Genomic DNA, 22525 nt, shown 5'->3' with positions numbered 1-22525 from the left:
TTGGGTCAAGTATTGTTAAACTTAATCTTCTTATGCACATTTGTTAATGCAAATTAGTGCATTGTCCAAGACCTCAAAGTCTAAAAGTCGGACTTTTTGATCCTTTGAATGCACTGATTGTCGTAGACCTTTTTGCTTAGAACTGCACTGATTTCTGACGGATGGGGTGAATTTGCGCACGAGTTCGCCCGAGACCAACAAGCGTAGCCTATTTAAGATTAATTGTTTTATGACCTCACGTCATGACTTAACTTTGTGATGTCATTTAAAAAAAATGACATGCCCTTCCCAAACAAAAATCCTGGATCCGTCCCTGAAAATGAAAGTATGAGATAACACAGCAATTAAGTAAACCTTAAAAAAGTGTAGTTTGACAGTGCCCCTTATTAAAACTCTATAGTCTAGAAAAATACTGTTTATTTTCATAATAAAACGATAGAAAACTTTCGATGAAGACGCCTATGGGATAAAACGGTATCATAAAAATTGGCTAAAACATATAATCTGGCCTGCAGTCAGGTTTTGACTCACGACTTGGTTAATTAAGGATGTCAGTTGGAACCTCAACGCAGGCTACATTTTTCTAGTCCGACATTGCTTGCATGAAAAACTTTAATTGACAACTGATTTATATTAGGCCTACCCCAGTGTTTCTCAACCTTTTTTCGCAGCGACCCAAATATTAAGTGCACGTATGACGACTAAGGTTTGGCGACCCAATTGATTTTTTCTTGTAAGCGAACTAAAAATAGCTTATTGTAAGCGAACAAAAATTAGGCATTAACATAAATAATTTCGATTTTAATAACTATTACTAGAAATTATTTGTATTGCTTCCTTAATTTTCCTAATTGAGAGATCATGTTCAGAAACAATCTCAACTAGTAAAAACATGTGAATTACTGCGGTCAGCGACCCATAGGTTGAGAAGCACTGGCCCACCCCCTTGTTGGCACGTATTATTTCTACCATAGAATATATGGTGGTTAGAGAGGGCTGCTAGCCTATTCAAGTTCAACAGTGGGTAAAGTAAGAGATAAAAGGACTCTAGAGCAGTGCTGAATATGTGTAGCCTACTATTAATACCAATAATTAACATTCACCCAAGCAGCACCTTGACCTTATGTAATATTAGCCTAATTCTGGTAAACGTTTTTTAAACCTTTATTCCATCATTGGCAAAAACTATTAATTTTAAATTAGTTTGAAAAATTCAATAACCAGGCCATAAGAGCGTCCAAACTATACAGCAATGGTTTCCAACCTTTAAAACAAAGCAGATCCTGGAGATATATCCATGCGCTCTAAACCCATTTAAAATTATAGACAGTTTTGTCCCAAATTGGTTAGCACTGTAGGCCTACATTTTTTATCTTTGGTGAAAACCTCTGATTTGCCATAGTAAGAGATAAACCAACACAAATCCCAGAACTTTAAGCGGTTTATGACTTTCTAGGACAGAAAATTCGCAACTTCAGAAAAGGGAATATAAAACGTCGAATTTTAATATCCATAAACAGCCCCTAAAATATTATAGCACAGGTGTTTACCGTCGTTTCATGTATATTTGTGAAGGTGTTCCGCTGAGTATTTTTAACCAGGTTGGTGTGCCGCAAGTCTCAAAAAGTATGCGGGATAGTAAATTGATAGCTAATCACCGAATTAATTAGTTTAGTGGTGCACGGGTGTTTTACGGCGTGTACAACAAGGCCGATGTATCGCTTATGCATCAAATGAGTTGCCCGTACACATTTCTGTTTTTCAGTACACATGTTTATTGTAATCACTAGCAAAATAAAAACAAGGCAGCATTGCGAATTAAGATTAGCATTATAATATAAAAATAATTATTAAAATATACTCCTTATCAAAGCATCTATGTAATTTACCTATATGGCAGTTTTATTGGGCAACAATCGAAACCAATTTGCATGACTGTCAACCCTCATTAGCAAGACGCCAAAATTAAAAAAATCATACGTTGCTGGTTTAATTAAAATGCACTGGGGTGAAATACATTCGAACTTTCACAATAGTCAGGAAACGATGATTGAAAAGTGCAAGAATCATTTTGGGTTGCAATACAAACATATTTTTGTACAAGATTTGCAACTGTAAAGAAGAAAAATACAATAAAGAAAGCATGAAAGTGAGTTTTTTGTGGGTAAACAAAATTAAAATTCTTGAAACAATATCACAATCTAAAAGGCAAGCTTGTTTAAGGTGCCTCAGAAAAAAGTGAGCAACAAAAGTACTACATAATGAAAAAAATGCGTTTTTTATGGTTATGGAAAGTGAAGAAACACTGCTTAAAAAATCGATTCTCTAGATACAGAATTTCCACCAAGCAGTGACACTATATGATGTATATAGATGTAGTTTTTTGCAAGATGGAATTTAACTAGAGCGCATTTAATTGGGCAAGCAATGCCTCTGTGCTCATGTCCTGGTTTTGATTTCTTCTGCTTTGCTTTCCTCTACTTGCTTCTTCCATTGACGAGTAGATACGGCGGTTTGAATTGTTTGCATTTCCAGATTTAAATTGAGGAGAGGAACCAAAGTCATCTGCTGTGACAGAATCAATTGGAATATCAACTGCAGCAGTAGACAGTGGACTGTTCAGTTGTTTTCTAGACCTTGACCTTTCCAAAGCTCTTTTGTCACCACCTTTATAGAAAACAGAGTGTTGGGTTTGTGTGTGGGTGCTCCTTTAATTATAATTTAGACAAAAAGTAAACAGATTATTACTGAAAAATAACAGTACCGGTATTTTAGTTTAATGTACAGTTAGAACTGATGTTAGTTGTATTCAACCGGAAACATTAGTCTGGTGAAATGTTGATAATACACGGCAGTTTTAGTTTAGTGTGTTTGACTGTTAGGGAGATATTAAAGTTATTAGTTGAATTTATTTAGCTTTTATTAGTCAATTCCTTTTTATCATCATCATGACCAAATTAACTATTTTGTTGGTACACTATCTGACAAAATCAAAATAATTTTTGCGTTTTTGTTATATTTGGCTGCAGCAAATGATATTAGGTTTGGGTCATTTATGTGCATACAAAATAATGGTATGCATTTCAGCCCAATGCTTGATAATAAAACATTTTCTGCACACAGAAAATACACAATGTAACAATTAGAAGACACTTGGCAGTAAATAGCACTGCTGTTGAGTAAAGTTAGGAAGTAAAACAGCAGCAAGAACAACCATAACAAATATTGCAAAAATCACATACATGTCAGAGAAATAATTATCCAAATAGGTCACAAGACCGCATATATTCACAGAAATAATGGTGCAAGTATATTACACTTGGATCACTGTTTAAGGACATGTCCATGGTAGTTTTGACATATTTCTCGATTGAAGGTTGACTGATTACTAAATTTTATTGAACCATAAATAAATGAGTACTTGGGTTTTACTTATTATTTTACAGAATTGAAATTGATTACATTGAGGGTGATAATTCTCGAATTGTCTTATAATAACAGTGACCCATCAATCACAATTCGCCAACAGCAATGTTTATAAAAAATAATGCTGGATTTAATTTAAACTGGGCATGTCAGATGCTTTAACAACTCGAATATTTATTGTTTCATTGCCATTAGCATGTGACACATTTGTTAGTGTTGGGGTATCTTTTTGTCTAGGTTTTCTTTGTCGCTGCTTCGTCGAAGAATCATCTAACAGGACATTTTCTAGACTTTCATCAGTGTTGGTTGGACGTGAGAATGGAGCTGGAGGGTTTGATCCTCTGGACCGTGACCGAGTGCGAGTAATGTTGTTTCCAGGTCCTGTTAAATTTTGTGTTTGCAAAACCAATAAACATTGATGTTGGCAAAACATAGCATTGCGATGGTTGCTTTGTTTGTAAGTTATAAGACATTACAGACAAAAGTCAGCAGCATATTACGCTAATAGTTTTTACTATTTAATTACGTCTGAAAAATACACTTTGTTGTGACACTATTTGTAGCAAGTAACGCACGGTTTCCTGGAACATCAAGCCTTAATGAAGATAAAAAAAAAGTTAAAATGTTGTTGGATGCAATGTCACAATTTCATAAAAATCATTAATTTTTTTGGTAAACAGTTATTTATATTTTGTTCATTTTACGGTAACAAAGTAAATCAAGTTAAATACTAAAATCTATACTCAACCTGCAATTATCCCTAGGCCTCATAGTTAGGGGGTCATTTAGAAAACAAAATTGTGATCCCTGATACAGAGGGTTAATTTGATAAACTGCAATATCTTAAAACTGTACAAACAAAGCATTCATGTAACAACCAACTAGTATATATAGTTTAATCAAAAAAATGAACGAAGTCATCTTACATAGCATTTTGAGCTTAGACCTACAAACCAGTCACAATTGCATATTATTTATAACTAGAATTTCACTGCAAAACAAATTTTAAACATAAAATTAACAAAGTACATCATATTAACAAATCTTCAAGCCACAAATTAAATAAACCAACATAACAATTAGCTTTAGGCCAAATCATAAAACAAAAAACACACAACCTAAACCTAATTTAAAAAATATACTTCAGAAAATTGTATAACATTGGTAGCATCATAACATATCGGATAATTTTTTACTTGTGATTGCAATACACAAAAGAACCCGATTGTTGTTTACTGAAAAATCAATGTCATACTGAGCTGCAGAGCCAAAATAATTTACCACAAAACGTTTTTTGATAAATGTGTGACATGGCCAATGAGAATGTATGAATGGTAAAGTGAAAAAAAATTGCTAAACCATGCAAACAATGCAGTGGACTTGATAAAGAAAGTGCATCATTTGGCTATATATGCACGCTATGCAAATTTTGCTATCTCACCTTGTATTGTATGAGTTGGCGTTACTACTTTCGATAGACATGGCCTAAAGCAGTTAAGAGAGGGTTATAGGGTGCAAAGGTGAATTTTGACAACATAATTTACCTTTTCATTAGAAACAAGATACTAAACAATATTAATAAAACACAACACCAATTACAAATTTCACTGCATTTACTGTTTCACAGGCAAACATAAAGGTGAAAAATGGCAAAATAATAAAAGGTTGATAACCAAGAGACTGACAATAAAGATTATGAAAACACATTCAATAAATAAAACACTATAAACAGAACATAATAAAAAACGATATGATGTGCAGGCTAAAAGAATTCATTTTTTTATCGAAACCAAAATTGTTCTGGGGCAGACCCGTTTTAAACTACAAACAATTGTTGTTTTCTTGAACAATACAGCTGACATTTGCTCTCTGCTTGCTAGAATTACCAACTTAGTTACATTATACCACACCTTATATTTAAGCAAATTCAAACTACAGCAGTAGAGTTATATAATCCCATGTCAATTATTATTATTATGAACACGAGTCTGTTAGTAATTTAAAGATTTTTTTATTGTACTAACAGTATGGGGAAATTAAAAAACGAATTACCGAGATTATAGTAAAATCCAACACAAGAAGGTAGTCAAGGATTATACTGACGATGGAATTTAGTGTGAATTCTTGCACTTGTAAATTTCCAATCGGCCAGCCGTTGGGTTAATTATAAAGCCAAGCAATTTACCTAGGGTTTTAAATTTACCAGCTCTGGGCCCACTACTGTGCTTGCTCGATCTAGAATTGGACTCGGTCTCATGCGCCTGTGCAATAGCTCGCATCATGGCTGATGCATTTCCACGGTCGATACTTCGAGACGCACCCAGTGAGGCACGTGACAAACTGTCATGCTGATAAGCACGCATTTGAGCCACAGTTTGCCCAGGGGACAGCGTTCGCCGACTGTCGTCTAATATCACCAATGTTCACCAGGTTACTTATGTTCAATGCGGTATGACGTTAGATTAAGCGCATTGTTTAAGATTTTTATTTGATTAGCTTATTTTTATTTACCAGTGTAGTTTGATCATCTACAGAAATACTAGGCTAGGATCTGTGGAGTAAACTCAACCATAACCATGCTGTAAAAATAACTAGGTGAACACCTGAATGTGCCAATCAAGGCAATGGCATCATTATGATTGCTTAATACAAACTGCAAAATTTAAGAAATCAAAATGCCTTAATACAAATTTCAGCTAAACAAAAGTTATAATTGGCACAGAACTATACTAGTGAAATCATATTTATAAAACATAACTTGATGCACAATAAAATAATTAAAATTAATCCATAAAATTACAACATATGGGGTTATTTAAACGTTTGATACCTTTGTCACCACGAGGGGTTCGTCTCCTACCCTCTTTTTTGAAAGCCTTTCCAGAAGACAAAGCTTCCAACAAACTGTCCATCACACCTTCCTGGTCACCCTCTGTCAATACACAAGCAGAAAATAATATCTGGTATATTTATCTGTTTAGGACTGAGAGCTTGAACTGACATTTTTTAAAATAGTTAAAAATGATTTATATCAGCTGGATTTAAAACAAATAACAAACCTGCATCAATATCAACGCCTGCAAGCTGTCGCTTCTTTTTCCTTTCTTCCTTGTCCCTTTCTGCCTTCTCCTTTGCTAGTTTAGCTTTGCGCTGTTTTTCCTCCATTTCTTTGCGCCTTTGGTTTTCTTTCACAGCATCCTAAAAGGTATACATATTAAATATTTTTTTCGAAAAGTAGTTATGAAATCAATTTTGCAACTAAATGAATTAATATGTTATTTGGTACACTACAGTGCTTGTGACAAAACAAATATTAATAAAGTGCAACTTTTATAAATTGCAAGAGTTACATTACAAAAAATATGCAAAAAAAAACACAATACTTAATAAGGGTCGGGACTATAAATCCTGTTTTTAGTAAATTTAGCTAATAATTTTACACTACAAATTAAAGCAATACCCAGTCGTGCATTAATTTTAACATGTCATATAGAGTCACAAAACGGGTTATGCAGGTCTGGCCTACAGGCAAAACATAGCCATCCTAAAAATCACCACGTCGTAAGTGTTCTGTATAAATACCTGGCATCACCTATACAAAAAAAAAAACTAGAAAACTGGCTTTGCCTTCTGAACACTAGAGGACTCTATTTAGATCTTATATGCAGTATGAGTTATAATTTTTTATATCTGAAGTGTAAGTTGACATTTGGAAATATACTATTTAATTTTAAAGTTTGATGTTATATTGAAGAATAGACATCATTTTAGGCCAGTAAAACAACTAACAGCAGAACTCAAGGTAATCTAAATAATTATTAAATACCTTCAAAACTAATAAAATAAAACATTATAGCCCCCAAAAGAAGACTTTAATTTTTGATATTGACAAGCCAACTTTTACCAGATAATCAGTTCTGAAGCAGTCCATTTGTGTGAAAAAGTCCTCCAAACTTTTCTTCTTTTTATCGAAGGAGAAAAATACAGACAGTTTGTCATAGCCATTTATCATGTTTTCATACATCTCCTCAATAAGACTAAACTGGTCATTTGCTTTTTCAAAGAAGGAGTGAAATTACCAAATAGGTTGGTTAAGGCAAACAGGAATAGTAAAAAACAGTATGAAAACATAGTAAGAATATCAAAGCCCAACAATGTTGAAAACAAATAAAAAGTTATTAAGAAACATTTAAAATAATACCTATTTCTGTATTGGCTTTGATATTCTTACTACGTCTTACTACAACCTCCAACCATTATGCTGCAAAGTATGAAAACAGTGTTTATTTTTAGACACAATAATATGTAGAATTATAAAAGCAGATCTTAAATCAACCTGTTTAATGGACTACTTCAGGGCGTGCAACCTGCGGCCTGCGGAACCAAAATATGTGGCCCGCGGTGAGCTTTGGTTTTTGGCCCGCACCACAGGTAACTTTTAAAATATTGAAACTTCCTGACTGTTCCTTAGTCTAGGTCGCCTTATATAGCATGTAAATTTTTAGTTTGTTAGAATTAGAATAGAATGTGACCTGCTAACATATTAGAATAGAATGTGACCTGCTAACAAAATAAAACTACGAAACGTGTTTTGGATGCTGTTGCGGAAAGTGTACAACTTGTGAAAGCGAAATTGCACTGAGCGCTGCAATTTTTTTGTTCTTGAAATGCTTTCGAATAGCTACTTATGGCCATGTAAAAACAGCATATTAAAAATGTCCGTTTGATCTTTTTCGCTCATTTGAAATGTAATTGTTTTATATTCAATTTCAATGTTCATGTGAGTTGTAAAATAAGAAACAAATTTCTCTGCGCAGAGCAGCTAAAAAGAAGTTTTTTACCGCGAACATGTCAATCCAAATAAGTTTCCATAGCTGAGAAAATTTTTCACTTTTAAGGTGGCATTGTTCGGTTCAACGTACGTGTGTGAGCAATTTTTTTTGTGGTAGTCACTAACACAGTGGTAGGCCAGCTGTGGACCGCGAGTTATTTTTGAATAGCTTGGTGTTATCATGTACCGTAGTAAAGTACATTCATTGCACTTTATTTTAACAATTGGTGTGGCATATAATGTTTAAATTGGCTCAGCTTGGAAAGACCCACACGCCAAATGTGGTCTTGTGAGCCTGAAAAACTATATTTTTTGCCAACTTTAACTCTATATAAACGCAAATTTTTCGCGCGATAATGTTTTATATTATAGCATGGCAGTGTTTTGGCCATTAAGCGCCATAGAATATTTCACCTTAAAACATTACATCCCCCTGAATCCGCCACTGTTTTCGTAGTGGTTTTACATAGCGGGCCTTTAAGTAGCTCTGAAAAGACTACTTTGGGCCGCAACAAAAAGTTTGCCAACCACTGTACTAACAGGTAGACGACAAGATATGCAAGTGGCCCGTGGTCTAATCCGAATACACATTTGGCCCGCCGGTATGAAAGGTTGCATGCCCCTGGACTACTTAATGAATCAACAGTTCGAGGTAAGGTGATAAAACTAGATTCAGCAGTGAATAAGTCATTAACTTTAACAGATACTTTCTATCTTCTAATTAAGGTATAAAAGGATATTTGCAAGCGTTGTGAAAACTTGTCAGTTTCGTTTTTGGTTTTGCTAAAACTTTCAATGTCTTTTTTTAGCGTTTCCAAAGCCGTTTTCATTGCTGAAATGTTTTTCTTGAGTTGGTCGTCTGAAACTGTGATACAAAGAATACAGTTGGTTCCAATTAGGTAAAAAAGAAAAAAAAATCACTGTAAGCTATAATCTATATTAAATCTACATAGATTCAATTAAATTAGGACTCCCGATAAAACACAGAAGATGAAAGATTAGGGGTTAAACTTAGCAAAACCCAACACCTTACCACGCTTAGCTTTTGGAACATGTTTAAAATCATCAATAAAGCCATACACTTCATTGTAGCGCTTATCTTTTTGTTCCTCGATCATACTTGCCAGAAAGTGCATCATTGTAAATGAATTCTCAGTATTTTTTGTATCTTTTAACTGCAATGTGCATAAAACTTTTTAAATACAAGGTATATTACTGCAAGATGAAAATGAAGCTGGTAAGAGTTATTGCGAAAAATATTTTATTTTTTGGCAATGCAGATTTTGGTTAAACACACCTTGGAAAGATAGCTGATATCAAAAGCAAGCGTCTGTGCATTCCTGGAGCCAGAGTTCATATAATTTCCCACCAAAAGAATTAGCTCTAAGAATTTCTTGAATCTTAAAATGACAAAGGTATATTCATTATGAACCAAACTAAAGAAACATTATACAGAATATTTAAATATGTTTTGCTGAACAATGTAAAATTTGATAGATTTCAAGAGAATGTTTGTCGAAGTAAAAAAAAAAGAGTCAACATAAGGGATGTCCAAACTAGAATATCAGATCCTAATATTCAAAAACTCATTTGATTTAAATTCAATTCTGCATTGGGTAATTGAAAGTGGAAAGTTTAGATAAAGGCTTGTAGTAAACTACAACTAAACACAACAATGTTTTATAGAACATACTGAATTGCAGAAGAGTTAACTGTGTTGCATTGCAATCACTAAATGGGTAAAAAAATTATGTTTTGGCAACAACCTGGTATTCGTATCATGTTTTTGTTTGTTTTTTATGTTGTTAGGTATTACAGTTTAAACACCTGCCAGCTAAAAACCCTATTCAAGTTTAGGTATATTTAAATTAGTTACACACAATTTTTATAAACAATTCAATGTATAGATAGATATATACTTGGAACTTTTGAGAATGTCTTGACTGGCAGCAGTAACTGAGCTTATATCAGGTTTGATATCTCCAACCAACTCATCAAACTGACGCATGAACTGAATGTGCTTTAGCCGGGTGTGAAGTCTCGGAACATCACTTAGCTGACAAAATAACTCATTAAGGTTTCTGAAAAGGGGCCTATTTAGTCAGGAATTAAAAATGATGCCCAAAGCATTTATTTCCAAGTTTTTGGTTTTGTTATTAATTTATGAAACTACTATTGAATATCCACTTACAGCACAAACAAACTGTTCTGATGTATTCAAGTCTTCGTATTGTGCTTTATACTCTTTAATTGCTTCGAATGTGTCTGGTTCAGGAAGTTGCTTCATTAGGTTAATAACTAAAGACTCTGTCAGATTGTCATCGACAGTGAGAATCATTTGTTTAACCTCTGAGAAGGGCACTTTCAAAGTTCCAAGGAAAATAGCTTTGAACAAAAACATTTTATTACCATTTAGTAATTCTCTAAGGTATATCAAATTAAAAAACTATGGGTACTACTACTTACAAAGATTTTGTGCAGATTTTCCATCCAGCACTTTTAGCTCCTTTGTTTTTTTCTGTGGCTTATCAGTTTCCACAACCTTTTTCTGTATCTTTTTCTGACCAAAAGTTGCCATAAGGCGAGTAAACAAATCATTGCTCTCAAATTTGTCATCCTCTGCCTTTGCCCAAAAACTTTTCTCATTAATCATCTGGGGCTTTAATTGCTGCCAGTTCAAGCGCTTCATAGTTGTTTCTGGCTTGAACTTCTTTTTAGGGGCCATACAGGCAGGCAATACTGGACCACTGGGTTTGGAAAAGCCTGGCGGGCCAGGAATGCCACCAGGTGCTCGTGGGATGCCCCCTGGTGGTGGAGGGACGCCGCCTGGTGGTGGAGGAATGCCACCTGGTGGTGGAGGAATGCCACCCGGAGGTGGAGGGATGCCACCCGGTGGTGGAGGGATGCCACCCGGTGGCGGAGGGATGCCACCCGGTGGTGGAGGGATGCCACCCGGTGGTGGAGGGATGAAACCTGGCGGAGGAGGGATGCCACCTGGCGGTGGAGGGATGCCACCTGGCGGTGGAGGAATGCCACCTGGTGGTGGAGGAATGCCACCTGGTGGTGGAGGAATGCCACCTGGTGGTGGAGGGATGCCACCTGGTGGTGGAGGTATTCCAGCACCAGCAGCTGCAGCTACTACCACTCCAGATTTTATCTGAAATGCATTGTAAAAACTCCATAATGTTGATTATGTTGCTTGAAAATAAATGTTACCTTCTCCTCTAGTTCGGCAATCTTAGACCTCTGTTCTTCTATTTTCTTTTCGAGCTCAGTCACCTCATTGCTTTTCTTTTTTAACTTTAGCTCTGCTTCTTGTCGAGAAATAAGCTCTTGTTCCAACTTTATTAAAAAAACTTAAAATAAGTTTCCTATTTTAGTAAAGGCAGCTTAAAGATTAAAACAAAAAACTAAGGATTTGCGAGTCAAGGGTGCTATTTGCGAGTCAAGGGTAAATGCAAAAAGATTAACTCAATAATAGTCAAGCTTTATCTTTGAACAACAACAATATTATCGTTACCAATATTCGGTATAACATCTATTCAAAATTCCAGCCTTGGGTTGCGTTATTTATACGAAGAGGAAATTTATTTTTAGGACAAATCTTGTTTACGCCATTATTATTTTTTGGTGTGGTTTGGCTTGCGACTCCTGTCTAGCAGTAGAAAAACCTTAATACAGAATTTATTTATATTCGCTTGCTTTGTTCAGCTTGCGAAGCAAGAAAGCGACTGGCTTCACGCTGTGCTTTATTTTCCCTAGGTAGATAAGCTGTGCAAGCTTCATTGTCCAAAGTGGCTTGTCTTAGTAAAACAGTTTGTTGCAGTGGTTCTCTAACCTTTTTGTACCCATGGCCCCTTTTTGATGCTTTAAAAAAGTCGGGGACCACTTACACTTTTTCTGGTGTAACACATGGCTTTAGTTATTTTTATTAATTTAGTATATCTGCCTAGTGCACCTTATGTTGAGTAAAGTGACATACAACGCCAAATAACTTTATGACATGTTTATTTCAATGTGATTTCTGCTGCTGCATCTATGAAGCAAGCCAATATATTTTACCACCGCAAATTTTAATGTGAGATCTGTAACTAATGTAGACCTTTATGTTCCTTCAAAACATATCAACGTAATATTAGTAAACATAAGGCCCTGAAATCCCCCCTTAAGAGCCACTGTTATACATACTACCTCTTTTAGACAATTTGGACAAAACCGAAATATTGGTTGTCCAATAAAACCTAATAAAATTATTATTCTCATTGAATGATTTCCTAAACTGTTGAGAGTTAAAACCCGTACAATTAATTAAGCAACATTTCCACTGTAACTTCAAACGCATGCATGTTGGATGTTGGTGCTAGTTGAGGACTCATTTGAAACTTAAAGGCCATATCTCCCAATATAGAAAGTCTTGGAGTAAAATAAATATATATGTACTTTTTTTCAAAGAAACTTATTCTATGTATTTTATTAAAAATACGTAAAATCTTAAACTGCGTGGCCTTGGTAATTTGACATAGAATAACCTTTGAGAGCAATTTGAAAATCCTGTTGGCTCTCCCACTCCAGAAGAGCTAGAACGTTTTTAGGTAAAATTTAGGCCAAAAATGAAACAAATCACGACCCTTATAGCCTTTAATCGGGTAAATAAAGCAATGTAGTTATTCTGCATTTTTTTAGCATACAAGATTTGGCAAAGGTAATTAGGAAAGTAATTTACCTGCTTTTGGCTTTCATTGGCCTTGTATTCACTTTCTTCCACCTTTGCTTTATCAATCATTTGATCAATAAGTGGATCAACATCAACAGCAAAGCGCTTGCGGTAGCTGAAAGCATAAGCAAAACTTCAATAAATGTCATCCAACATGTGAAATTAACTTTAATGGCATTAAATTATATTTAGTTTAATTCTTACCTTTGCAAATAAATAGGATTGATAATGCTATGTTCACATCACTATATTATATTTGCTTAGACAAGGATAAAAGTTTATTAGTAGGTTATGACAGAGGTCTGCAGCCTGTGGCCCACAGAGTAAATATATGTGCCTCATTACAGGTCACACACGTTTCTACTTTTGACAAATAGCAATGGACTGGTGTCCCATTTATTTGAATAAGAATAAGATATGTTAATTGCACATTTAATTTGTCACGGTTTTTGCAAATCTACTGAGAATACCAGCACTAATCCGTTTGATATGCTGTCACTCACTTGAAATGTTTCAGTGTATGGCCTAACAATCCCAGTGGCTGTAAAATTTGCATTGTTTTAAGAAATGTTAACAACTGATGGTTAAATGGGTTGCACCCCACTAGAGTGTATTTATTATACCTGAAATCAGGATCCATTCCACTACGATGTAGTATAATTTGAGAGACCATCTCCTCAATAAGTTTGTAGTATTGGGGTCTGTCAAACATGGTATTTATTTATGTATTTATTTACAGTAAGTAATAAATAGATTCAAAATATTATGAAGTGTAATAGATTATGTTATTGTAAAACATATTCAAGCAGACCCTAGGGGTGACTAAATACCCAAAGAATATATAGTTGACAAAAAATATTGATGTAGCATAAATACTACTGTTTTTTGTAATAAAAAAGAAAAGATAAAGTTTGTTTAAAAGCTACCATCATGGAGAATATTTTTACTGAAACTGCTTCACTTGTAAAAATACCATTGTGGCATACTGCTTTAAAAACATACTTAAACAACCAAAGTAAACAATAATTCTTAAAATAACATTGTTTTTTATAATACTTGGGGGGGAAATTTTGACATGCCAGGTTTCAAAAATTTATATCGCTTAGTGTTAAAATCATTTTCGAACAAGACAATGAAAGTTTGTTACAAACCTAGCCCACTCATCATCACGTATGCTTAAAAAGTGTTGAAGTATAGATAGGAAGAAGGGTTCACTTGGTGTGCCATCCAGGGAATACTTTAAAACCTCAAATATGTCTGAGGACTCCGTATAACGAAAGCGCGAAAAATATAGCTAAGGAAAAAAACTGTTTGACGCCAAGAATATAACTGACAAAAACAGTAAACCGAACTGTACACTAATAATTTAATATACAAATATTTTGTTTCCAAAATAACAATGCTTTTTATAAATACATGACAGAAGCAAAACTTCATTTTTTTCCTCTAATTGTGGGGAAAACGAGAATATCTACTTCAAATAGGCAATGCACTAAGTTTTACTGAAAAGTAAAACACATTTTATATTATTAGTATGTGCAATTCGTGATTATTTTCTTACATTAATATTAGACAGATAGCAGACAAAAGCTAATTGAATAATTATTAAAAAAAATGCAAAGGATATTCAAATTCTTGTTTCACATCATAATATCGGCCCACAAGCTCATCGAAGTCGCCATCTCGGTGCTCTTCAAAAACCCGAAGTTGGATCTGAAGTTCTTCATTTTGGCTGCGCTTAAGCTCCTTCAGAGGAACAAAATTTAACAACTAAAAATGTATAAAGTGTTGACAGGAAATAACCTAAAACATTCTGGTTTCATGTTTCACATGTTGGATGAATCAATTGGGTCTGTTCACCAGACATCTTTAAAAGAAATAGAATGAAAATTATAGTTGCATATTTGCTGTCAGTGTGATCCATCAATCTTGCTAAATATTTGTTTCACCACACAGTCTGAATCATGCTGCCTTAATCGTGCAACTTTCGAAACTGGTAGAAAAACACAGACTGTGTGCTTATGAAGTGCAGCATAGCACAGCAATGCATGAATGTGATACGTAAACATGTTTTACAAGTAACTTCCTGTGAGCTAGAGAATCAATCGTCCAATGACTGTCTAAACATTTCAGTTAAATATAAATTGTGGTACATCTTTAACAAACAGTCATATTTATTTCACAAAGTCTGTTGTTTATAGAATCACCAAGTTAAATAGAGAAAATTGACTTTAGGATAGTGGATTCAAGTATTACTTACCCAAAGATATGTTTAATACATTTCTTTAAACTGATAGTATAAAAAGGGACACAAGTATATGACTTTTGTTTAACTGGCATCATATTTTAACATGCATGTGGCAACTGTTTTTTTATAGCCAAGTTAACTACCAATTGATGACAAGCATGTGCACAGAGGCCAATTTAAATCAATTACCCACCATAGACTGTAATTGTCGTAGGGCAATTACTGTACAATAACAAGAACAACATGTCGTAATAGGAACAAGCACTAAATTTGGAAGCAGATAGACAGTTAGGGTTGTGTTTGTGATACATTTACTGTACTGGTAAGAGCTAAAGTAAATATAAATAATTTTAAAATAAAGACAAATGACAAACCTCCAATATATGGATAAGGCCTGCCCTCATGATTTCATTTCTTAGATGCATCCTAAAATCTAGCTCGTCGGGGGTGCACACAAGCACATTGACCAGCTGTAGACAGGCAACCCGCAATTGCTGACCCTTTTCTCCACTTCGGAGACCCTCAATGATAGCATCAAAACGTGTTGGACCAACAGGCAGCACAGCATGCTCCCTCTGCTCTGCAGTGTGGACATTAGGTTGTTGCTGCAATTTGTTTTCATGGACCAAAGTTAAGGCCTCCAGTACTTTTTCGTGCCTAAAATAAAAGAATAAAGTATTAGAAAAAGTAAATATTTTTTTCAGGCAATTAACTAAATCAAAACAAAAATACCTAACTAGTTTTGTGGCGGCTAATTATATGAAATCAAACGCAAAAAATATAATAAAAATTAGTATATTTTAGAAATCAAATATTTACCCATCTTCGATTAAGCATACGGCAGCCACCAGCTTGACTGTGTCTGTCATCATGATTTTGTTGCTAGGATCTATCGCTCGACACAGTGACACAATGCCATGCTCTTTGTCAAACATATCCCGGATTCCATACTAAATACATAGTTTTACTTTTTGTTTGCATTTGTTAAAATCAGCACTTCTTAACCAGTGCGCCATGCAGGCAAACAAAAAACATCATCAAAAATACTGGAAATATATTTTTTTAACATTTTTGTATTTTGACTTAGCTCATTGAGCATACAGTACTTTAAAGATCGAAGCCTATGTAATAAAAACTTGCAAGACATTTAAAAGAAATACCGGTAAACAGAAAACATCTCGCTCCTTTCGCTCGCCAAGTTGCTACATATTTAAAAAACTCACAGGTACGGCCTGACTTAAAAAAGGTTAATGAATACGTAATATCTTCGAATTATTTGCGAAACATCTAATTATAAATAAGTACAATATAAAATATCAAAGCAATTGTATTATATAAGACTTATTATTGTAAACATAAGGATACCTTATTATTCATGAAAGCTTTGAGGCATCGTATAATTTCATGCTTTATTTTGTTGTCAGTTTCCGATTTTCGGTTAAAGTCATACTGATCATTCAAAATTTTCAACAAGGTGTCAAGTCCATCACGACCAAAGTTCTGTACCCAACTGTAAAAAAATAAATAAAGATTATTGTCATACTGCTGTTTTCGATTTTGTACATTTGATAAAGTGCATTTACAGTACAATATACATGTAGATGAGGGTTCCACAAACTTGCATTTTCTAAAAGTAAAACACTTATTGTAAAAAAAATGTATGAATGACTTATAAGCTACTTCGAAATGAGCACTGTGTTGCAACAGTAAAACAAAATGTTTACCATATTAGTGTAATAAATCAACACAAATACTTTGGTTGAACAAACTTCCTTTATAATAATTATTGTTATAATGAACTACTCAACACAGCGAAATGTTAAATATTATTACTAAAAAGGTAACATGCAGCTATTTTTTATACGTTTTATTCGCTTTGCTTCACTGCTGATTTCTTCCCAAAAACTATGCAGTACAACAGTTGGCACACCTAAGTTTACCTAGAATTAAACTTAAAATCAGCAGGGCAGTATTATGTATTTGTGCAATCAGTCCAACATGTTGCACCGTTTTAACACTATATTCAACCTAGAGTTTACTCAAATTACTTTACCACAACAATTTGACCTTTTAGAGAATAACCCCTAATAATAGACAAAAACGGTTAAAAAAATACTGGTGCATTCAGTTGGCCCTACAACAAGATTGTGATACATAGGCCATCAATTTTGTAAATAATTTCCCATAGGCAGCATAGTTCTTAAAGCCGTTTTGATTAAAAGAGATATCAATCAATTTGAGAAGAGTGCTACATATAGAAATGTGTCAAGAACATGACATCATTATCAGGAAAATTTATCAAAGAAAAAAAACGAAAATACCTTGTTTCAAACTGCTTGCACCATGCAAACAACATTAATTCAAAAATGTTTTGTTTGTTTTTTAACAGGGTTATTTTTTATATTTTTTTTCTTTGCAGGGTATACCTTAGTGGGTTGCTGTTGAGTGAGACACGGAGGGACTCAAGAGTTTGAAGAATCTCCTTACTGCTGTCACTCCTATGTATATCATCACCAAATCTCCTAATAAGGGTTTGCATGTTGTGGATGAATTGTTGGGGTGTCATTACTTGTTCACCCTAGAAAAAATAGATGTAAAATATTAGGTTAACACAATGGAGCAACTATAGGTAGTATGCTTACAGCATTGATGACAAAAATCCGACAAACTCCTTTCTTTATAGCAAAACAACTGGGACACTTTTCCTAAAACAACCAGCAGCTCATTCTGCAACCAGACATTAATCAAACACAGATTTCTTGCCACAGTAGGAATTAATAAAACTGTTTTAATATATTGCTATAAGTCAAACCAAAACCCCGTCCGCACAAAGTATATAATGAAATAAACTTTATCTTGAAATCACTATTGTTTCTCTTTTTTTTAGAAATCATTCATTAATTTTAATCAGTTTAATGTGGGCTAAAAAAAGAAAATAGTGAGGCTGTGTAATAGATAAAACTGCAGTAAACAATAGTACACAACGAAAAGCCATCGCAGACTCGCCGAATCTGTCGATCTATGATGCAAGCAGAGCAAGCCAGAAAAACAACTGGCCTGCAGTGAGGTTCGAACTCACCACCTCCGGTCAAGCCGGGACCGTCGCTCTACCAACTGAGCTATGCTGGCTCAGAGAGGAGCGAGTTGAGAAACAACCATGCGCCAATACTTGCACATTTTGTTAGTACAAGCAACTTCACACTGGGGGATCAACAGTCCGTATCAATCAATGACAGACACACACAAACATATGTGTTTAATAACATCTGTGATCTAGCCCCTCGGAAGTTGCTTTATGACCAACGATTACGGCTTCTGTATCAATAGTACACCGAAAAGCCACCGCAGACTCGCCGAATCTGCCGATCTATGATGCAAGCAGAGCAAGCCAGAAAAACAACTGGCCTGCAGTGAGGTTCGAACTCACCACCTCCGGTCAAGCCGGGACCGTCGCTCTACCAACTGAGCTATGCAGGCTCAGAGAGGAGCGAGTCGAGAAACAACCATGCGCCAATACTTGAACATTTTTTTAGTACAAGCAACTTCACAATGGGGGATCAACAGTCCGTATCAATCAATGAAAGACACACACAAACATATGTGTTTAATAACATCTGTGATCTAGCCCCTCGGAAGTTGCTTTATGACCAACGATTACGGCCTCTCTGAGCCTGCATAGCTCAGTTGGTAGAGCGACGGTCCCGGCTTGACCGGAGGTCGATAGTTCGAACCTCACTGCAGGCCAGTTGTTTTTCTGGCTTGCTCTGCTTGCATCATAGATCGACAGATTTGGCGAGTCTGCGATGGCTTTTCGGTGTACTATTGATACGGAAGCCGTAATCGTTGGTCATAAAGCAACTTCCGAGGGGCTAGATCACAGATGTTATTAAACACATATGTTTGTGTGTGTCTTTCATTGATTGATACGGACTGTTGATCCCCCAGTGTTAAGTTGCTTGTACTAACAAAATGTGCAAGTATTGGCGCATGTTTGTTTCTCGACTCGCTCCTTTCTGAGCCTGCATAGCTCAGTTGGTAGAGCGACGGTCCCGGCTTGTCCGGAGGTCGTGAGTTCGAACCCCACTGCAGGCCAGTTGTTTTTCTGGCTTGCTCTGCTTGCATCATAGATCGACAGATTCGGCGAGTCTGCGATGGCTTTTCGGTGTAGTATTGATACGGAAGCCGTAATCGTTGGTCATAAAGCAACTTCCGAGGGGCTAGATCACAGATGTTATTAAACACATATGTTTGTGTGTGTCTTTCATTGTCAGTAAACAAGTATGCAATTTTTCATATATTAATATTATTAGATTTTTACATTATAAAAATAAATTAAAAATATATATAAAAATAAAATAAAATTGTATATTTATATTCATAAAGTGTCAGAGTGAAAGATTAATCAAACACCCTACATTTCTGCTCTGATCGCAAAAGTCATGCAGATAGAAAACTTAAAAGTGCTTTTTTGCATTTACTCACAACAATAGTTGTACCCCTGGTATAAAATTATGTTTACAATATTTGGTATGCAAGTTGTGATGCAACAAACAATGAGGTTAGTGGATTGAAAGGAAGAACAACAATACAATAGAAGGTTATAATGGGGAATATTGGCTAAGACTGAACCACACTAGAGTATAGATAAATCACACTGACTGTCACTAAAAATGTTCTTTTCATTAAAAATTAGGATGTGCAAGCATTAATCAGGTACAAACACAAAGTCATAAAAAAACATACAATCTACAAAAACAATCCACATACATACACTAACTTGCAATATTGGTTAATACATATATACTTTTTTATAGACTAAAGTTCTAGATATCAAATATATTTACAAAAAAGAGGGTTCTTTAGCATAAGAGCATAAAAAGATAAGGCAAGTAGTATGGAAAGCTCATTTTATAGAGTTTGTATAAATTGACAGTCTGACATTCCAGAAGGCCAAACCAAATAAAACTTGTACCTTAACAATGGAGGTTTTGTTTAGCCACTGCACAACCATGTTTCGCTTGATGATCATTTCTTTATTCCTTAGTGGCTCCTTTTTCTCTTCAGCCAGATTCATGTCATCCTTTTAAAATATTTATAGTTATTTCTAATAAATTATTTTATTAATTTTAACAAAATATGATTTAGCCAACAGTTTGTGGCTAACAACTCATTGATCCATTGACATTTTTAACTAACCCTGAGCAGAGAGACAATACTATTGTTTACTAAAAATGCTTCTGTTATTTACACAGAGCCTAAAAAACACTTTGCCGAAAAAACTATTAGGTTGACTTAAACACCATCAAATTGCAACAGTTCATTTTAAGTGCCACCTTTAAATTTTTTGATTAGAGAAACCAAAAATAAACATGTAATATTGCTACACCAGGTTAGTTGAAATATCTATCCAAGTTAACAATAGGCATGCACATATTCCATTTTATGTTGAAATTGCCCAAAAATCATGATATTATGGGATACGGTTTTGTTTGAAATAAAAGTGTTATATTTTTATTCAAAATTAGTCTACATAAAAGTTAAACAATACCGAAGCTTAGTAAACAGGCTCACAGCCTCCGTTTTATATTCATTTGACAAAGACAGTTAAAAAAGATCTAATTTTACAACAATATCATAAACAACACTACACAGCTGCTATTTTGCAAGTCTGTGTAAAAGGTAAACTAAGTTTTTGATTTTTAATATTTTACTTTTAGAATAACGTGTAAGACTATGCACAATGTTGACATACTAAAACTACTATGCTCCAAAGTTTGGGCAACAAATAACTCAAACAAAAGTAACTTTTACGTACACTTATAATAAATGGAAAACCGAGAATACAAAGCTATATCACAGAAAATCCTCAATAAGTTTATTACATACCAGCATTTTTTCAAAAAGAGTAAGCACTTCATGCTCAGAGAGTTTGTCAGCCATTGCTGTTGGAAAGACATTCTCAACGTTGGATTCTTCTCCTGCAGGAAAACCACCCCTTTGTCCACTTTTTGGCTTTTTACCCTTGGTGTTGGTGGAAGTAAATCTATCTAACTGTAAAATTGTTGAGTTAGAATCAATGTTTTAATAGTAATAAAAAAAACATGCACTTACAAATTTAGATTTTCCTCTTTGTCTTGTCACGTCTCCCATGCTGTGTCTTTTTTATCGTTGGTAATGGTCAACTCATATTTTTACAACAGCCCAGGTAATAATGTTAAATATTTACCAATATAATTGTACTATTTAATAAAATGTGTTATCTGTTAAAGCAACTCTTGTTTACAACTATAAAACATTATGTGGTAATGTTAAGGTTTAACTAAGTTGAATCTTCAACAGATAAGTGCAACCTTTTATACGACTTGGAAACGTGTACCTGATTCAAGATTTCAAGCAAGCAACTTCCAGATTCAAACAAGCAACTCAAAGTAAATTCCTAAGCGATAAGAGTAATTCTTAAAGCCTAGTTTGAAAAAAAATCCCTCATACAATAAACAAATGCAAATATAACGGAGTGTTTCTCTTCCAGCAGAATATATAATAGATCAACGTTTCAACGTGCTATACAGAACGTCTTCATCAGGATACTGACGTTACATGTAAAACAGATTCCTTATAAATCAAAAAATAACAATTCATGCGATTAAAAACTCGCACCAACGCACATTGGTGTAAGAGCGCGCGATAGTATATTCTGCTGGAAGAGCAACACTCCGTTATGCTATCGTGCGCTCTTACACCAATGAGCGTTGGTGCGAGTTTTCAATCGCATGAATTGTTACTTTTTGATTTATAAGGCATCTGTTTTATATGTAACGTCAGTATCCTGATGAAGACGTTCTGTATAGCACGTCAAAACGTCGATCCATTATATATTCTGCTGGAAGAGCAACACTCCGTTAAACAAATACAAGTTTAAAGGCCACTGAGAGTTGCACTGCCACTTACTGAAGCAAATAAAAACTGATCAATTTTATTTTTGAATAAAATTAGTTGACTCAAACCATTTGTTCTTAGGCATGACTTTTCCTTTATACCCAGGTTGGCTGGTTGAGAATGTATATTTATGATATCAAAGAAGCAGATAATTTGATAAACGAATATCATTTACACCGAAATTAAATTTGATTTATTTGTAATATTATACTCATGTAGCCCAGTCTGGATTTCTTGTCACTTCCTGTCGACATCTTGGGTGTGCAGGGCCAAATTTTGAGGTGTACAGGTATGTAATTAAGGTCCCATAAAGGCCACCCTGAGGTTCGGGAAACTAGCACAACTCAACTTTATTTAATTTATGTGTGCA

The 22525-nt window shown here is 34.7% G+C and overlaps 1 protein-coding gene across 1 annotated transcript; it reads right to left on the bottom strand.

Annotated features, from left to right (window-relative positions):
- Positions 1–1723: 1723 nt before the first annotated feature.
- On the bottom strand, positions 1724–21493 carry LOC146160581 (protein diaphanous homolog 2-like). Its single transcript, XM_083383398.1, has 23 exons — positions 21331–21493; positions 21106–21270; positions 20192–20299; positions 17646–17797; positions 16585–16729; positions 16039–16169; positions 15594–15876; positions 14599–14717; positions 14123–14239; positions 13595–13672; positions 12981–13086; positions 11474–11599; positions 10724–11414; positions 10449–10642; positions 10177–10313; positions 9555–9657; positions 9291–9432; positions 8998–9122; positions 7331–7495; positions 6486–6624; positions 6257–6358; positions 5630–5833; positions 1724–2667 (listed from the first exon to the last, which is right to left on the bottom strand). The coding sequence occupies exons 1-23, from the start codon at positions 21367–21369 to the stop codon at positions 2402–2404; spliced, it is 3837 nt and encodes a 1278-aa protein (XP_083239524.1). The 5' UTR covers positions 21370–21493; the 3' UTR covers positions 1724–2401.
- Between the last annotated feature and the right edge of the window lie 1032 nt (positions 21494–22525).

The sequence above is a fragment of the Ascidiella aspersa genome, chromosome 3 (assembly GCF_963924565.1).
Source record: "Ascidiella aspersa chromosome 3, kaAscAspe10.2, whole genome shotgun sequence".
Taxonomy (NCBI): Eukaryota; Metazoa; Chordata; class Ascidiacea; order Phlebobranchia; family Ascidiidae; genus Ascidiella; species Ascidiella aspersa.
The sequence above is the reverse complement of the archived record's forward strand: the minus strand, read 5'-3'. Positions and strand labels throughout refer to the sequence as shown.